Source organism: Diorhabda sublineata, chromosome 5, assembly GCF_026230105.1.
Source record: "Diorhabda sublineata isolate icDioSubl1.1 chromosome 5, icDioSubl1.1, whole genome shotgun sequence".
NCBI classification, from domain to species: Eukaryota; Metazoa; Arthropoda; class Insecta; order Coleoptera; family Chrysomelidae; genus Diorhabda; species Diorhabda sublineata.
Window position 1 is genome coordinate 34,697,943 of NC_079478.1, and position 19,724 is coordinate 34,717,666.

At 34.0% G+C, this 19,724-nt stretch overlaps 1 protein-coding gene across 2 annotated transcripts in view; it reads right to left on the reverse strand.

Annotated features, from left to right (window-relative positions):
- Positions 1-2,580: 2,580 nt before the first annotated feature.
- The window catches only part of LOC130444121 (glycogen-binding subunit 76A), a 32,914-nt gene continuing 15,770 nt past the window's right edge, over positions 2,581-19,724 (reverse strand). For both annotated transcript variants that reach the window (XM_056779141.1, XM_056779140.1), the window contains exons 3-4: positions 17,322-18,588; positions 2,581-11,503 (exon numbers count right to left, since the gene is read on the reverse strand). In XM_056779141.1, coding sequence (XP_056635119.1) covers position 11,503; positions 17,322-18,588 — 1,268 coding nt within the window. In that variant the 3' untranslated portion in view covers positions 2,581-11,502. The remainder of the gene's footprint in view (positions 11,504-17,321; positions 18,589-19,724) is intronic.

Consider the following 19,724-nt stretch of genomic DNA (forward strand, 5'->3'; position numbering starts at 1 on the left):
TAAAAAAGTCTCAAACGACAACTGACTGTTTGTTTACGTAAAAGAAAGTTTCTAGCGACAACTGACGGTTTGGATTTTGTGCAAAAAGTCTCCAACGACATCTGACGGTTTGTCTTTGTAAAAGAAAATCTCTAGCGACAACTGACGTTTTGGACTTTGTAAAAAAAGTCTCTCTAATGACAATTGGCAGTTTGTTTTTCTAAACGAAAGTCTCAAATGACAACTGACTGTTTGTTTACGTAAAAGAAAGTTTCTAGCGACAACTGACGGTTTGGATTCTGTAAAAAAAGTCTCTCTAATGACAATTGGCAGTTTGTTTTTCTAAACGAAAGTCTCAAATGACAACTGACTGTTTGTTTACATAAAAGAAAGTTTCTAGCGACAACTGACGTTCTAGATTTTGTGCAAAAAGTCTCCAACGACATCTGACGGTTTGTCTTTGTAAAAGAAAGTCTCTAGCGACAACTGACGTTTTAGACTTTGTAAAAAAAGTCTCTCTAATGACAATTGGGAGTTTGTTTTTCTAAACGAAAGTCTCAAACGACAACTGACTGTTTGTTTACGTAAAAGAAAGTTTCTAGCGACAACTGACGTTCTAGATTTTGTGCAAAAAGTCTCCAACGACATCTGACGGTTTGTCTTTGTAAAAGAAAGTCTCTAGCGACAACTGACGTTTTAGACTTTGTAAAAAAAGTCTCTCTAATGACAATTGGGAGTTTGTTTTTCTAAACGAAAGTCTCAAACGACAACTGACTGTTTGTTTACGTAAAAGAAAGTTTCTAGCGACAACTGACGTTCTAGATTTTGTGCAAAAAGTCTCCAACGACATCTGACGGTTTGTCTTTGTAAAAGAAAGTCTCTAGCGACAACTGACGTTTTGGATTCTGTAAAAAAAGTCTGTACCAACATCTGACGGTTTGATTACGTGAAAGAAAGTTTCTAACGACAACTGACGGTTTGGAATTTGTTAAAAATTTCTATAATGACATCTAACGGCTTGTTTACGTAAAAGAAACTTTCTAAGGACAGCTGACGTTTTGGTTTTTCTTAAAAAAGTTTCTAATGACAACTGACGGTTTGGATTTTGTAAAAGAAAGTCTCTAAAGGCAACTGAAGATTTGAATTTTGTAAAAAACTCTCTGTAACAACATATTACGATTTATTTTTCTTTCATAAAAATAAAATAGTTTGTTTCCATCAGAAACATTATTTCCGTGATGCTAATAAAATTTCCACTATACACGAAAGAATATTTATTGATATTTATACTTATCAATTCCATTTTCGATAAGAAAAAAGGTTCAATGAAATAATACAACGTTTTCAACACTGATTAATATATTTTTCAAGTCTTTTCGAATAAAGAAAAATAATACAATAAATAAAAACACAGATAAATTGTTATTCGTTGTAACAATTAACATGGCATATATATATATCACTTTCTAAAAAACTATAAATCTGTCATAGTTGTAGTAAAAATACCATTTCGTAAAATATATTGCTTTGAGTGGACATTGAGAGACAGGAAGAAAATGTTAGAGAGGAGGTATTCGCACAGATTGTTTAAAAAACATGATAAAATTGATATAAATTGCAACAATAACATCTATTATAGAAGAAATTGAAAAATTAAGTAGCGCAATCGATTTGTGGGGAAACGCCTTTACATAGCATCGTTTTTAGTGATTTTTATAATTTGAAGTTGGTTGTACTGAGTACGTTGGTCCCCTGTCTTTCTTCATTAATGAGCGATTCATTCAAATTTTTATTTGTGCTTTGTGCGCATTACATTCTTTCAATAATTTAACACTCACACCTTAAAATCAACTACAACATACTACTGCGGTTGCGCTACTTAATATTCCAAAGTTTCTAATGCCAACTTGTCTTAACTCATGTAGGAACTAAATTTATTTAGTTTACCGAGGTTTTAACACTTTTATACGCTCAATTTATCAATTTATATAATCAATATTGAATTTCAACGATATTCTGATATTTTTGATAACATCCTGTACACTAAACACGCATTCTTGGTTTTTGTTATTTTTTAATAATTTTAGGAACGTTTAAGAATGTAGCTTGCTGTATCTTGAACATTAGTGATCAATAATTGGAAACAGTGGAAAATATTTTTAGTTTTTCAAGATGGTGGTCACAGGTTATACCCCGTGACCACCATCCTGAAAAAATTGCTAACGACAATTGACAGTTTGTTTTTGTAAAAGAAAATCTCCAACGACAACCGACGGTTTGGATTTTGTAAAAAAAGTCTCTAACGACATCTGACGGTTTGTTTACGTAAATGAAAATCTCTAACGACAACTGAGGGTTTGGATTTTGTAAGAAAAGTCTCCAATGACAATTGGCAGTTTGTTTTTCTAAAAGAAAGTCTCAAACGACAACTGACTGTTTGTTTACGTAAAAGAAAGTTTCTAACGACAACGGACGGTTTGGATTTTGTAAAAAAAAGTTTCTAACGATATCTGAGGGTTTTTTTACGCAAAGGAAAGTCTCTAACGACAATTGACGTTTTGGATTTTGTAAAAAAAGTCTCTAACGACGTCTGATGGTCTGTTTACGTAAAAGAAAATCTCTAACGACAATTGACGTTTTGGATTTTGTAAAAAAAAGTTTCTAACGACATCTGAGAATTTGTTAACGTAAAAGAAAATCTCTAACGACAATTGACGTTTTGAATTTTGTAAAAAAAAGTTTCTAACGACATCTGAGGGTTTGTTAACGTAAAAGAAAGTCTCTAACGACAACCGACGGTTTGGATTTTGTAAAAAAAAGTTTCTAACGACGTCTGAGGGTTTGTTAACGTAAAAGAAAATCTCTAACGACAACTGACTGTTTGTTTACGTAAAAGAAAGTTTCTAACGACAACGGACGTTTTGGATTTTGTAAAAAAAAGTTTCTAACGACATCTGATGGTCTGTTTACGTAAAAGAAAGTCTCTAACGACAATTGACGTTTTGGATTTTGTAAAAAAAAGTTTCTAGCGACATCTGAGAATTTGTTAACGTAAAAGAAAATCTCTAACGACAATTGACGTTTTGGATTTTGTAAAAGAAGTCTCTAACGACGTCTGATGGTCTGTTTACGTAAAAGAAAGTCTCTAACGAAATTGACGTTTTGGATTTTGTAAAAAAAAGTTTCTAACGACATCTGAGGGTTTGTTAACGTAAAAGAAAATCTCTAACGATAATTGACGTTTTGGATTTGGTAAAAAAAAGTTTCTAACAACAAATGATAGTTTGTTTTTGTAAAAGAAAGTCTCTAACAATAACTGACCGTTTGTTTACAAAACATTGCTTCTACAGAATCATGTTCCTCTTTATTTTTAATTATAAATATCAATAAATGATTTTTGTCTATAATTAAGTTTCTTAGGGCACTCAAATGGCAGTTTTTTTCAAAAAAAAACAGGTTTTAATAAATTTAAATTAACAAGAATGTGTAGATTTTGTCACAAAAATAACTTGTATGATCTTAGCACACAGGCGGCCTAAGACTGGATTGTTTTGTTTTAATAACAATTCACGAACATTTATTTAAAGAAAAAACCGGAATATTTCCCTCATATGTTACAATTTTCATAAATAGATTGAAAATTGAGCAAAATGTCAACTTTAATACACTGTAAGTTTATATTCTACAGCCCTACAAATTCATTAAACTAATAGACATATGTGTGCATATGTTTTTCCATTTAATTCAATTGTCTGAGTAAACACTCAGCTACGCCACGCTACGCCACGCCATTCAAAAACATAAGCACACATATTCGACAAGTAGCGTGGGGTGGCGCGTTTCTGGTGGGTTTAATTTGCTTTTCATTTAAGTTAAAATTGAAAAGTATTTGAGTACAAACAAAAAATGGAGTAGAGTGAAGAAAAGAATGGAAAAAGCTCAAGATTCTTCAGCAAACACCAAGTCTACGACTTATTTAAACATAATTCTTGTAATTTTCAACAATTTTAATTTCTGTTCAATAAAATATTTGATTCAATTCCACATTTAATTGGAGAAACAGGAATTCAATAAAGTACTATGTGTAACTAAAAATAAATTACATTATTTGTTCTATTTTAAACTCGTGATAGAAGTTGAACTTTTGTTACAAAAAATATTATTTCACAATATATACCAAATATAGATATCGAAATTGTTTTGATATTTATCTATTTTAGCTTAAATGTGCAATTTAAATGTTAAAAATAGGAATTAATTTTAGCGTGATATTAATTAAAATCTATAAATATTATGTTTGTATTTTCAAATTCACTTTCAAATTATTTATAGAACAATTTTTATAGTTGTTGCAACTAAATTGATTAGCTTACATAATGTAAAATCAAACGAATCAAAGTGATTTGGTAAAGAAGAAGAATCATTGTTATTACAAAGTGGGCGACATCTGTTAATTTTCTTTCAAACTAACCACACATCCATGCACTTCAAAACAACAGAAACGCTGTAAACGTTTCAGTTTTACAAATACTAGTTGTTTTTAAGATGTTAGAAAGGGTTTTTTCAATTTTTGTCCTTTTTAGACCGATTCTCAAACACAAACACGTTTAGGAAATAACGGAAATTATAAAAAGAAAATCCTACAATAATAAAAAACTAAACATCATCAAACACCGCTGTAGAAGCCAAATTTAGCGCCATCTAGTGACGTGTAATTTTCGTCAAAATAAACTAATAGAATCCTAAGGCCCCGTTAGGGTTTTTTGACGAACTTTTATCTGTTGGTAGATTTGTTAATCTTACTTTCAACTGTTAGATAAGCGAGTTAACAGCAAGAAGACCCGTAGAACAGCAATTTGAGGATTTGAACTGAATCTAAATATTGTTTTGCGAAATTTATTTGATTTCCGGTCTGTGTAAGCTTTGAGAATGTTTACTGATTCTCGTGAGCGAAATTTATTTAAAAGAAAAAGGAAGATACTAATACTAAGAAGCGAGGCAGCAATTTTATTTTTGAAGAAGGACATTTACTGTTGAGATTTGCTAACAAGCCAACATTCCTCATCTGTCAGTTACTAAATTGGTGGATAAAATATGGAAAAAAACCAACTGGAGAATTTATTTGTAGGTTAATATTATTCCTCGGAAACTTAACTACAATAAATCACACATATTCAGTTGTTAACAACCCATGATTGATATTTTATGGAAGAAGCTTAATATTTTGTAAGCATTTTCTAAGTTTCAGTCAATATCCGTAATCACTTCAACATTATAATCCAGGAAATCCCTTCGAAAGTGTTTGCTTGTCTTTAATGGATTTAGTTTGCTATTTTTTATAAAAATTTCATCTGTTTTTGTGTTGTTTTTCGTTTGCGCCCATATTTTCCTTCTTTTTTTGAAGACACACTTGATTTTCCAACATCAACAACTGTATCTGTATTTGTAGCAATTATAAAGGTGGGAAAAGCATTAAACATCACATCCACTATCCTAGATGGGTGGTGGATATAATCTGATCACAAAAATACACCTTCATTCCGTCTAATTACAATTATTTGATATCCCTGTATATATAAATATCTTTTCCCACTTGAAATCGATTTTTTCTGGTCATTAACAACCTATGATTGGTATTTTATGGACCATCCTAAAGTTTTGCCATTATTTTCAGGGTTTACTTGCTTTCCGGTCATTTTTTTATAAAAATTTTATCTATTTCTGAGTTGATTTTCCTTTTCTTTTTGGAGACACACTGGATTTTCCAACACCAACAGCTGTAGCCACATTTCTAGCAATCATAGAAGTGTGTTTATTAATAGAAATCATTTTAGCATGCTTGTTAGAAGAAATATTCATCAAGATAGTATTTTCTAGCCTCCAGTTCCATTTGTTGTGAGAAAAGCCCTTAAACATCTGTTCAGAAGGGTGGTGGATATAATCTGATCACAGAAATACACCTTCACTTCGTCTAATTACAATTATTTGATATCCCTGTATATATAAATATCTTTTCCCACTTGAAATCGATTTTTTCTGGTCATTAACAACCTATGATTGGTATTTTATGGACCATCCTAAAGGTTTGCCATTATTTTCAGGGTTTACTTGCTTTCCGGTCATTTTTTTATAAAAATTTTATCTATTTTTGAGTTGATTTTCCTTTTCTTTTTGGAGACACACTGGATTTTCCAACACCAACAGCTGTAGCCACATTTCTAGCAATCATAGAGGTGCGTTTATTAATAGAAATCATTTTAGCATGCTTGTTAGAAGAAATATTCATCAAGATAGTATTTTCTAGCCTCCAGTTCCATTTGTTGTGAGAAAAGCCCTTAAACATCTGTTCAGAACGGTGGTGGATATAATCTGATCACAGAAATACACCTTCGCTTCGTCTAATTACAATTATTTGATATCCCTGTATATATAAATATCTTTTCCCACCTGAAATCGATTTTTTCTGGTCATTAACAACCTATGATTGGTATTTTATGGACCATCCTAAAGGTTTGCCATTATTTTCAGGGTTTACTTGCTTTCCGGTCATTTTTTTATAAAAATTTTATCTATTTCTGAGTTGATTTTCCTTTTCTTTTTGGAGACACACTGGATTTTCCATCACCAACAGCTGTAGCCACATTTCTAGCAATCATAGAGGTGCGTTTATTAATAGAAATCATTTTAGCATGCTTGTTAGAAGAAATATTCATCAAGATAGTATTTTCTAGCCTCCAGTTCCATTTGTTGTGAGAAAAGCCCTTAAACATCTGTTCAGAAGGGTGGTGGATATAATCTGATCACAGAAATACACCTTCACTTCGTCTAATTACAATTATTTGATATCCCTGTATATATAAATATCTTTTCCCACTTGAAATCGATTTTTTCTGGTCATTAACAACCTATGATTGGTATTTTATGGACCATCCTAAAGTTTTGCCATTATTTTCAGGGTTTACTTGCTTTCCGGTCATTTTTTTATAAAAATTTTATCTATTTCTGAGTTGATTTTCCTTTTCTTTTTGGAGACACACTGGATTTTCCAACACCAACAGCTGTAGCCACATTTCTAGCAATCATAGAGGTGCGTTTATTAATAGAAATCATTTTAGCATGCTTGTTAGAAGAAATATTCATCAAGATAGTATTTTCTAGCCTCCAGTTCCATTTGTTGTGAGAAAAGCCCTTAAACATCTGTTCAGAAGGGTGGTGGATATAATCTGATCACAGAAATACACCTTCGCTTCGTCTAATTACAATTATTTGATATCCCTGTATATATAAATGTCTTTCCACGACGAAAATTTTTTTCTGGTTTTTATAAAACTATGATTGGTATTTTATGGACCATCCTAAATGTTAACCATGATTTTCTGACCTATACGCAGCTACACTCGCAACTGAGGTAATGACATACTGATTATAAGCAGATATAACCGGTTTTAATTGGTTTGGGACATCACCAGCAATCGTAACCTAACACACTAATTAATTCAGTGTTGTGAGATCAATTTCGTTTCGTGGTGATTTTGACTAAGTGATCAGGTATCTAATTATTTTCTAAAGTAGATACAGTGATGAGTAAAAGTGAGTATAAATTAAAAAAAAAATAGAGAAAAGTAACCAAATTCTTTGAAATTTTTTTTTATAAACCGGCTACTGATACAGTATCGATATATAGGGTGAGTTTTTAAAATGGGGACACTATAAAAATTGAAAATTTGAAAATCGAAACAATACCTAAAATATTTTCAATTCAAAATAAATTCAAATTGATTGTTAATCGTGCAAGCTCAAGATACATAATAGACATAGAATTGAAAAATGTCCAGAAATGGGTTATCAAAAATCAAAAAAATATATCCAAAATAGCATAAAAATATCGAGATTTTACACAGTGCACAGTGTTGTAGATAAAATAATGTTTAATGTACTAGGAGATTCAAAACGTGTACTTCTCTAAATGGATCACTCTGTATAACATTATTTGTTACTAAATTGAAACATTGTGCAGTTATTAAACCCCAAATTACTAACTAATTTTAATTGTTTATAGTCTAATTCAGAGCCGAAATATGTCAAAATAAAATTAGATTTAATTATTGACATATTGACTGAAATATAAAAAAGTAAATTATTTAATTTAAATACGTTTCATTCACGCAAAATTATTGATATACGTAGTATAAGTGAACCATTAAGGAGACTTACAAAAATTTATAATTTATTCATAAATACATTAAATTAATAAATTTCTGGCACTGGCAATTGAAGTATCTATCTACATATTCATCAACTACTAGAGCAGATATGGAAATAAAACAAAATCCCAGACGAGTGGAGCACAGGCATAATCACACCAATATTTGAGAAAGGCAATAAAGAGTTGTGCCAAAATTATAGAGCCATAACCCTGCTTGAAAGAACTCGCAGAGAAAGAACTAGGGGATTATCAAAACGGCTTTAGGAAGATCCACACTCCAGACCAAATAATAGAAAAGAAATAGAGAAAATAACGGAATGGAAGAATTAGAAAGACGAGGAATTAAAAAAAAAACATCATCAACATCACAGAAAGCGCAATAAGGGAAAAACCAGCTGAAAACTCACCAATACAATTTTGAAACAAAGCAAAATAGAATGTACAAGATCCCAATAAGACCAGTAATCACATATGAGATGGAAACAACAGTAATCAACAAAAGAAATCAAGAAGAACTTAAAAGAACCTAGAGAAAGATAATAACAGGTCTTCACATAACATAGAAGGGAGAAAGGAGAGCAAAGAAAAACGATGAAATAGATAAAAAAGTTGAAAATATAGTGAGATTTATAAAAGCACAAAGACTCAACTGGGCTAGGCATATAATGGTAAAAAAACCAACTGAAACGATCGAAAAAATAGCGCAATGGACCCCATTGTGGTCAAGGAGAAGAGGCAGACCGAGAAAGACTTGGATAAACGAAATAGAGGAGCCCAAATGTATGGGAAATAATAACAAAAGCAGCCAAGACAAACGATAAACTATGAAGAAAACAAAAATAGAAAACGTAGAGTAATCCACCTCAAAAAAGGATTCGAAAGCACCATAATCCAAAGGATTGAAAGGCTTGATAATGATGATGTTGATGAAGATGATGATGAAGATGAAGTATGTATGAATAAATTATAGTAGCGATTTTATGAAATTGTACTACAAGATTTATTAATGAATCAATTGAAAGAATTCGAGTACAATCAGGCTGTAGAAATTCCTTTGGAAATCTATTTTTATCTCATAGTTTATAATTTTTATTGCTACCAGAATCGTAAAATTATTATTATCACAAAGGAAATTCTAAATCATCTATAATAAACGTTAATATAAACAATTAAACTTGTTAAAATACTTAATTTATATTAAATAAAAAAGTTTTGTTATTTTTTCACCTAAATCTAACAAACTAAAAAAGAAATTGGTCAGCCAAAAACATCGTTACAAAAATAAGCGTTAACCCCCATTATTTTTTTATGAGGAATCGATTTTTGTGTTCAAATTTTATTTTTAATGTGCAGGCTGGCACAGAAGACACTTTTTTTTAATTGGAACCCTACGATTTGACGTCGTAAATATATTCCACGCCCTATTTCTTGATTTTTCGGCAAAACAAACCCTCTCCCTTCTCAATATACAGTTGGTACCACAACATGCGTCCCATACTTCCAACGTTGGTATGATTGGACGTATCGTGAGGTCGTAGTGCGCATGTCATTCGAACAATGTTTTGCTACCAACGTTAGCCAAGGAAAATCCCCAACATTGGAACACTTTATACTTGTTTTTTTCTGTTCATCACTTTTTTGCCACGTTTTCATTTCTTTATGTACGTTAAGGTTAGGATTCAACCTTGCCACGACAAATATTACGTTATTTATATTAAAATTATGGTTATGGTAGTGTTTGATCTCATTTATGGAATCAAAATCTTTTTTGTCCACCACGATAATATGGCCGACGTTTCAAATCACGTTACTCGAAATAACCTATTGTGTATTATGAACTAAAAGAAATAAATACTGTTTTTGTGTCAAATTTACGTGTTTTTCATTTTTTTTTGTATTTTATTTCATATTTCTTCATTTTATCTACTCGTAAGAGTAATAAATTAAGACCTCCGCTGAGATTCAGATTCATTATTCGGATTCATTGGATTTATCGATATAAAGAAAGCTTTTGATAAAGAACGAAATCTCAACCATGTAATAGTTTTTATAACCACGAGTATGCGTTGGATAGAAGATTATACAGAAGTCCTTATAGCAGAAAACCTCCAAGATGTACTGCAAAACTTTGATACTTGGGGAATACACTAAAGCATTTCGAAGAAAAAGAAGACTGCAGTTATGGTACCCAAATAGGACAGGTAATGAAGATGCAGACATTATTAAAGATCTACCAACAGTTCAAATACAATTACACTCGCAAGAAATACAAAGCTAACGTTTTTAAAGCATTTAGCTGCACAGATGGAATATCTTAGGCGTATGAGAGGTAATACAAAAAGTTAGGTTAGGTTAGGACATGATCTAGAGGTTATGTAACTGATGGAAATCATTGAACAAGGATAGTCACCTTGGTTAAGTCATTTATAAAGAATAGAAGATTCAAAACTAGTTAAGAGAGTGTGGGACGCACAAATAGTATAAATAATAGCATTTAAAGTTTCAATACAAATTTTTTGCGAGTTTCTTGTTGTTTAGGTACCAGATTCGTACACACTTTTCGTATGATAAAATTTTTAGGTCAATTCGTATAGCTTCAGAAATCGCACGATTATTTAGCAGACAGAATATTGAACAAGATAAGAAAGTGAATTATCTTCAAGATCTTTTCGGCCATCTTTAAAACGCTTAAACCCCACAAGAATACATGGGAGCGACAAATATTCAATGTAATACACTTGTTTCATATTTTAGTAGCAGTTTTTCCAGGTTTCATGAGAAATTTCACAACAATCCGTATTTTTAAATCGATTATTTTTACGGCAAAAAATAGCCCCTTTACAAACTAGTGCCACGGCTAAACTGGCTTTACGCTAAACAGTCGACAGTCTTTAATCTTAAACGCATGCGTACAACAGTTGAAAATCTGTACCAGTCGTACTTGAATTAAATTATTTACAGAAACGTGACTGATTAATTTCGATTTTAGTTTGTTATACTACACAATTGAAAAGACAAAAAAAAACATAAAAAGTACATAATATCAACGGAGTTTATCCTAAAATATATTTAATATGATATGTGGAAGACTGTATCCCAATAATTCACTCATCACTGCTTATATAATATAATTTTATGGCACTTAACGAAAAATGCTTTCGTCTCTTTACTTACACTTGAAAAAATTTTTTCAATTCGTTTACTGAAGACAACAGTAACGATTCCATTTTGATTTCCTCTCGTCTCACGCGAGACTCTGTCGTTCCATCAAACGCCATTTTCATTTAGCACCGAGTATTATTAAAATGGCGTGTTAACCTAAAACAAAGACATCTTTTATTAAGATGGCGTATTAACCTAAAACGAAGCATCTTTTATTAAGATGGCGTATTAACCTAAAACAAAGCATCTTTTATTAAGATAGCGTATTATCCTAAAACAAAGCATCTTTTATTAAGATGGCGTATTAACCTAAAACAAAGCATCTTTTATTAAGATGGCGTATTAACCTAAAACAAAGCATCTTTTATTAAGATGGCGTATTAACCTAAAACAAAGCATCTTTTATTAAGATGGCGTATTAACCTAAAACAAAGCATCTTTTATTAAGATGCTGTATTAACCTAAAACAAAGCATCTTTTATTAAGATGGCGTATTAACCTAAAACGAAGCATCTTTTATTAAGATGGCGTATTAACCTAAAACGAAGCATCTTTTATTAAGATGGCGTATTAACCTAAAACGAAGCATCTTTATTAAGATGGCGTATTAACCTAAAACAAAGACATCTTTTATTAAGATGAGTGGTAATGTTTATTGATAACTAACATATGATGCAATTTTTAATTAGTAATGTGAAAATTCCTACGCCTCAGATTGGATATGTCGTAAATTGTTAAAACCAGTCTCTAATTTATCATTTTTTCACTTTCTTTGTACTTGTTTATCGTGTATTGTTAAGACATAATTATAAGTGGCAACCAAAAACTTTTTTTAAGTGTATTTGACGTTCGTAAATGCCAAAGATGGTTTTCTACGTTTATATCCGGTAAAGACCAACAAGGTATTGCTGCAACGGAACCAGATAGAACCTTTTTTTGATAGCTTGATCATTTTAGGCGAAAATAGGTTCTATGTGAAAATTCAAAACTCTCTAAACGCAGTGGCTCTCTTAGAATGAATAACCTCAAAGTACTGCGAAGCTGAGAGAGAGAGAGAGAGAAGCTTTATTGCCACAAGAAAATTTTTAAAATTTTATGGATGCCAGTCTCTAGAGTCTATGGTAAATTCAGCCTAAGATCTTTCAAGCAGACATGCCTTTGTCAAACCTCGAAACTTATCAAACGTTTTTGCCATTTTTATTTGATTGAATCAGTTTTTCGCACTGAAGATACTGGAATTTTCCACAAGATCAAAAGTAGATATAGTCAAGTAAATGTCCAACTTCTTTCTTCTAGTAGGGTAGGTATACATGGGTCTCTCATTTGAGTGTGAGAGAGATAGAATTTTGTATTTTTTAAAATAGAATTCGCAATGGGTTCTACTACTCAAACCATAAATATAACGAATAGCTCTTTTTTTGTAATTTGAAGATAAAATCGAAGAGGTGCGAACTACAAGATCCCCAAAAAGCAAACCTTGAAAGGCACCGTCAATATGTAGACCAAAAGATATTTGGTCGAATTTGAGGATCGTATTAAGTCATCGTTGAGTTTTAGAGGTTTTAAAGCTCCTTTATAGGATAAAACTAAAGTTTTTTCAGTGTTGAAACAGAGACCAGGACTCAATAGTTATGAGATCATTGCCCATGGTCGAATATAGAGCTTGTATATCTAGACCACTCCACTTTAAACTGGCGACATCCGCGAATAAAGTGAATTGACTATGGATTCATAGGTCCGTAAGATCATTAATAAAAATTAAAAAAAAAAAATTGGACCCAAAACTGAACCCTGAGGCATACCACTGCACTTTGGCATTCCACTTGAAACTTTACCATTAGCTCGTACCAATTGATTTGGACATTCAAGGTAAGATACAAAACATTTCAATGGAATACCTCGGATGCCATAATACTCTAGTTTGTTAATCAGAATTAGTGCATTTATTAGGTAGGAGCTGTCAGCAATTGGGCTTCTGTTAATCCACTACGTGGAAAATTTTCGGAAAGAATTTGGGTGGAAAACTTTATAAGATACGGCTGGTGCAAGAATTGAAGCCACACGATCTCCCACAACGTCTAACATTTGGTGAATGGGCGCTGGCAAAGTTGGAGGAAGATCCATTTTTTTATCGAAAAATTGTGTTCAGCGACGAAGCTCGTTTCTGGTTGAATGGATACGCCAACAAGCAAAATTGTCGCATGTGGAGTGAAGATCAGCCAGAGGTATTGCAAGAGCTACCAATGTATCCCGAAAAATTAACTGTTTGGTTGGTTATGGGACGGTGGCATCATCGAGCCGATGCCTGTCATGTGAGTTTAACAAAACAGTCCCACGTGCAACACAGCACGCGAAACAATGACCAAATTGAGAACCGTCTTCGGTGATCAGTTCATCTCACGATTGGCCACCTAGATCGTATAATTTAACGCCTTTTGACTATTTCTTGTGGAGCCATGTTAAGGTTAATGTCTACAAGGATAAACCAGCAACGATTGACGCACTGGAAGCCAATATTGAAGCATTTATTCGTGAAATATCGGCCGATATGTTGGAGAGAGGGTGCCAAAATTCAAACATCAAATTATACTGATCGTTCTATCGATTCCAATGAAGATTTCATCAATTTTTTCAAATTTTTTGTGTTTTTTTTTAAAATCAAATCCTATACCTCTTAAAAAATCAGCGATTAGTATGAGAGACCACTATCTTCAAACATTTCCCTTATATACATTGATCTTGCAATAAGACTTCATGTACATGTGTTTTCGTGTAAATAACCGTCTACATTATTCACTACTCCACCACCTTATCATTATTTCATATGATAACGTAGATTTCCTCAATATAACTACCAAATATTTGTGAATTAGCATTGATGTCAACATTTTTAGACGCAAGTTTGCTCCACACAATCCATTTTGATATTGAAGCATGACTGCCGAGTTTGCGCTCTAGTAAGCACGTCTAGACGCATGCAAACCAGTTAGCTTATGGTGTGAATATATTTATAATAAGTTACAACGTGAAATGATAATTATTTTGCTTTAAAAATGAGTAAATTAGAGATCAGCATAGGTATACCTTATGAAAAAGCGGTGAGAAGTTTTTTATGTAAAAAGAAAGACGTGCGTTGGTAGCTGTTTCCACAGGCTTGCACCATTCCAAAGAAAGGAGTAGGTCTTGCAAAAACTGCTCTAGCTCTGGGAGCGATGAGAGAAACCCCTTTAAACTCATGGAGATGTCTGAAGATACTGATCTAGAACTTCTGTAGATTATAGTGTTCGAGAAAGACGTGCTTTGGTAACTGTTTCCACAGGCTTGCACTATTCCAATAAAGGAGTAGGTCTTTAAAAAACTGCTCTAGCTCTGGGAGCGATGGGAGAAACCCCTTTAAACTCATGGAGATGTCTGTGGATACTGATCTAGAACTTCTGTAGATTATAGTGTTCGAGAAAGACGTGCTTTGGTAACTGTTTCCACAGGCTTGCACTATTCCAAAGAAAGGAGTAGGTCTTAAAAAAACTGCTCTAGCTCTGGGAGCGATGGGAGAAACCCCTTTAAACTCATGGAGATGTCTGTGGATACTGATCTAGAACTTCTGTAGATTATAGTGTTCGAGAAAGACGTGCTTTGGTAACTGTTTCCACAGGCTTGCACTATTCCAAAGAAAGGAGTAGGTCTTAAAAAAACTGCTCTAGCTCTGGGAGCGATGGGAGAAACCCCTTTAAACTCATGGAGATGTCTGTGGATACTGATCTAGAACTTCTGTAGATTATAGTGTTCGAGAAAGACGTGCTTTGGTAACTGTTTCCACAGGCTTGCACTATTCCAAAGAAAGGAGTAGGTCTTAAAAAAACTGCTCTAGCTCTGGGAGCGATGGGAGAAACCCCTTTAAACTCATGGAGATGTCTGTGGATACTGATCTAGAACTTCTGTAGATTATAGTGTTCGAGAAAGACGTGCTTTGGTAACTGTTTCCACAGGCTTGCACTATTCCAATAAAGGAGTAGGTCTTTAAAAAACTGCTCTAGCTCTGGGAGCGATGGGAGAAACCCCTTTAAACTCATGGAGATGTCTGTGGATACTGATCTAGAACTTCTGTAGATTATAGTGTTCGAGAAAGACGTGCTTTGGTAACTGTTTCCACAGGCTTGCACTATTCCAAAGAAAGGAGTAGGTCTTAAAAAAACTGCTCTAGCTCTGGGAGCGATGAGAGAAACCCCTTTAAACTCATGGAGATGTCTGAAGATACTGATCTAGAACTTCTGTAGATTATAGTGTTCGAGAAAGACGTGCTTTGGTAACTGTTTCCACAGGCTTGCACTATTCCAATAAAGGAGTAGGTCTTTAAAAAACTGCTCTAGCTCTGGGAGCGATGAGAGAAACCCCTTTAAACTCATGGAGATGTCTGTGGATACTGATCTAGAACTTCTGTAGATTATAGTGTTCGAGAAAGACGTGCTTTGGTAACTGTTTCCACAGGCTTGCACTATTCCAAAGAAAGGAGTAGGTCTTAAAAAAACTGCTCTAGCTCTGGGAGCGATGGGAGAAACCCCTTTAAACTCATGGAGATGTCTGTGGATACTGATCTAGAACTTCTGTAGATTATAGTGTTCGAGAAAGACGTGCTTTGGTAACTGTTTCCACAGGCTTGCACTATTCCAAAGAAAGGAGTAGGTCTTGCAAAAACTGCTCTAGCTCTGGGAGCGATGAGAGAAACCCCTTTAAACTCATGGAGATGTCTGAAGATACTGATCTAGAACTTCTGTAGATTATAGTGTTCGAGAAAGACGTGCTTTGGTAACTGTTTCCACAGGCTTGCACTATTCCAATAAAGGAGTAGGTCTTTAAAAAACTGCTCTAGCTCTGGGAGCGATGGGAGAAACCCCTTTAAACTCATGGAGATGTCTGTGGATACTGATCTAGAACTTCTGTAGATTATAGTGTTCGAGAAAGACGTGCTTTGGTAACTGTTTCCACAGGCTTGCACTATTCCAAAGAAAGGAGTAGGTCTTAAAAAAACTGCTCTAGCTCTGGGAGCGATGGGAGAAACCCCTTTAAACTCATGGAGATGTCTGTGGATACTGATCTAGAACTTCTGTAGATTATAGTGTTCGAGAAAGACGTGCTTTGGTAACTGTTTCCACAGGCTTGCACTATTCCAAAGAAAGGAGTAGGTCTTGCAAAAACTGCTCTAGCTCTGGGAGCGATGGGAGATTTTCTTGTATAAAAAGCAAGCACAAGGGGAGAAACCCCTTTAAACTCATGGAGATGTCTGTGGATACTGATCTAGAACTTCTGTAGATTATAGTGTTCGAGAAAGACGTGCTTTGGTAACTGTTTCCACAGGCTTGCACTATTCCAAAGAAAGGAGTAGGTCTTGCAAAAACTGCTCTAGCTCTGGGAGCGATGAGAGAAACCCCTTTAAACTCATGGAGATGTCTGAAGATACTGATCTAGAACTTCTGTAGATTATAGTGTTCGAGAAAGACGTGCTTTGGTAACTGTTTCCACAGGCTTGCACTATTCCAATAAAGGAGTAGGTCTTTAAAAAACTGCTCTAGCTCTGGGAGCGATGGGAGAAACCCCTTTAAACTCATGGAGATGTCTGTGGATACTGATCTAGAACTTCTGTAGATTATAGTGTTCGAGAAAGACGTGCTTTGGTAACTGTTTCCACAGGCTTGCACTATTCCAAAGAAAGGAGTAGGTCTTGCAAAAACTGCTCTAGCTCTGGGAGCGATGAGAGAAACCCCTTTAAACTCATGGAGATGTCTGAAGATACTGATCTAGAACTTCTGTAGATTATATTGTTTGGGAAAGTTGTTCAAGTTTCAGGTCAATTCTGGATCGCTTAAAAGTCGAATTGCTCGATTCTGTATTGAGTGAGGGGTGTTACTTCCGGGTCCTCTTATGGGAATTAATACTCGGATAATTTCCGATGGATATAAAATACAAAAAAAATACTTACTAGTAAAAACTGGCACCTATCCATTCGTCTTGCATTTGCGCCGCGGTGTTAGTCGTCGAAGTAGTACTATGCGACACTGGTAAACATTGAAAACAATAATTAGAACCACCGTTATTGTCCCAATACTGACAACCCCTACACTGAAACCGACACGCCATTTCCAGTTTTTGACCTATCGACAAAGTATGAGCGTATAACAAAAACGTGAATTTATCCGAAAATCCATCACAAGAATTATCGACGTAAGTAGCTTTAACGTCCGCGAAAGTCTGCCAAGAATCCAACGTGTACCTGATATGAACGGATTTGTGGAAATCCAAATTCCTTACGCGCACTGTACCTTTCAGCGATAGCGAAATGGGATCCTCCACGTAAACGTTTTCCAAACAAACGTTGTGCTCTCTCACCAAATCCAAGAAATTCGGAAGACCTACTGGTTGTTGGAACATGGGTAAGAGATATTTTTCCGGTTTAGGTTGAGTTCTACCTATCATGCTAGATAGAAATTCATTCGAAACGGATTCTCCAAAATCGGCGTCATCTAGATCTTCGTAAGCCGATGTGGGTATCTTCGGTATATCATCCATGAACGTTCTCACGTCGGCTAAATCTAAACCGAGCGCGTCAGCGAATCTAACAAATTTCTTCTGTCCCGGCGTCCCAGGTGGCGTTTTCCCACTTTTCAAAGACGTACTTCTTCTCACTCTCGGCTGTTGGATATCTTCTTCTTCTTCTTCTTCTTTATCCTCATCCACGTTATTCTCAGTTAGTAAATGAGAATCTTGATTTTCACTAGGATATACACGATCAGTATCAACACTAATATCGTCACTGATAATTATTTTCACGTTGCTGTTATCACTTACGTCACCGTTACATTTCGGTGCATCCGATAAGGAAGTATCAACATCGAGACTCAATTCGTCTTCTTTGAAACTCAACATCGACGTATCTTCACTTATCGACAACATTTGCTGTGATGAATAATCAGACTCTTGAGAGTTGATGCACGTTTCGTTGTCTGACATGTCGATGCCGTTAGTGTGGTTCAATAATCGTTTATCTTCTGTATCGTAAAAGGTTCCATCGCTATCGCTATCGTTCGTTGAATTATTTGTCGTTGCTAGGACAGTTACTTGTGCTTGGACTGTTTGTTCATTGAGCCGTGAAGTGTCTGTCGTAAGTAATGTATCTTTGTTTAAAACGTTCAAGTCTACTTCTTCTAGTTCTTCTTCGGGACTGCCGGGAGATTCAAGCATATCCAAATCTGGAAGTAACAGGTTTTTTTTCACTATTTTGTCCAAACAAACAAGTTTATATTGATTACTACCCGTTTATATTGAGCAATCAATACGACAGGATACAAAAGTTTCAAGAAAAAATTATTCTTCATACGTAGCTTGAAAACTGGGAAAAGACAGTAGAAGAGGAAATCGCTGACCCAGTGCAAAAAAAGATATATCTCAAAATTTTGACATTTTGAGATATTACTAATTCCAAGTCCAAAACCACCTATTTTTTTAACACTTGTTTTACTCTTTCTTCATCCTGAGCTGATGGTTTTGGTAGGTCAACACAGTAACAACTCAAAATAGTACACTATTTCACCAAACCTTGATTATATTGCAATGGTTTAATATCACAAAATGTTTTTGTATTTATCAGCTGTTCATAGACATCACCTGTGGTTTGTTTTTGAAGAGAAATTGTGAAAATATTGGCAAGGTATTTTGGAAGGTTTGTAAAATTTGTGAAAGTCTATTAGTTATTAGTTTCCACAATGAATGGTTTTATTGAAAATCTCAAATCTACAGATATTGTTTGTGAAGGAATCCAAAGCGGATCATTCAAAGGTAAGATTCAAGTATTTGTTTTTCAAATGGAAAACTCGACAATCAAATTTCGTTCAAGATTAGACCAGTTCTGTACCAGTTCAGTAAGTACCGCATCCAAATTCAGAAGATTTTCACATTTTAACGGAAAATATTACATCTGATGATGTTTTAAAAGATAAATTTTCGTTTGGTGATACCAAAATTGAATTACAAGAAGTCCAGCTTGTTACGGAAGACAACAGTAATAATCAGAAATATGAGGAACAGGAAGAAGTTAAAACCTATGATTAAGAAGTGAATAAAGCAGATGATGGCAATAACTTTAATGAGGACAATGCTTCTGATGATATCGATGATTACAGACCAGATGAAAATAGTAATAGTTCTGATAGCGAGTATGAAAACCTTGAAAATAACGTTCAACGGCAAATATTAGAGTTGAATCAAGTACAAGAGGGACCTCAAGATCAGGAAATCATTGAAATAAATAGAGGTATCAAAAAAAAAAGATTGGAAAATGATAAACTTTGGGCAAGAAATGTGAAAAACTGCAGGTGAAGCTTATCAA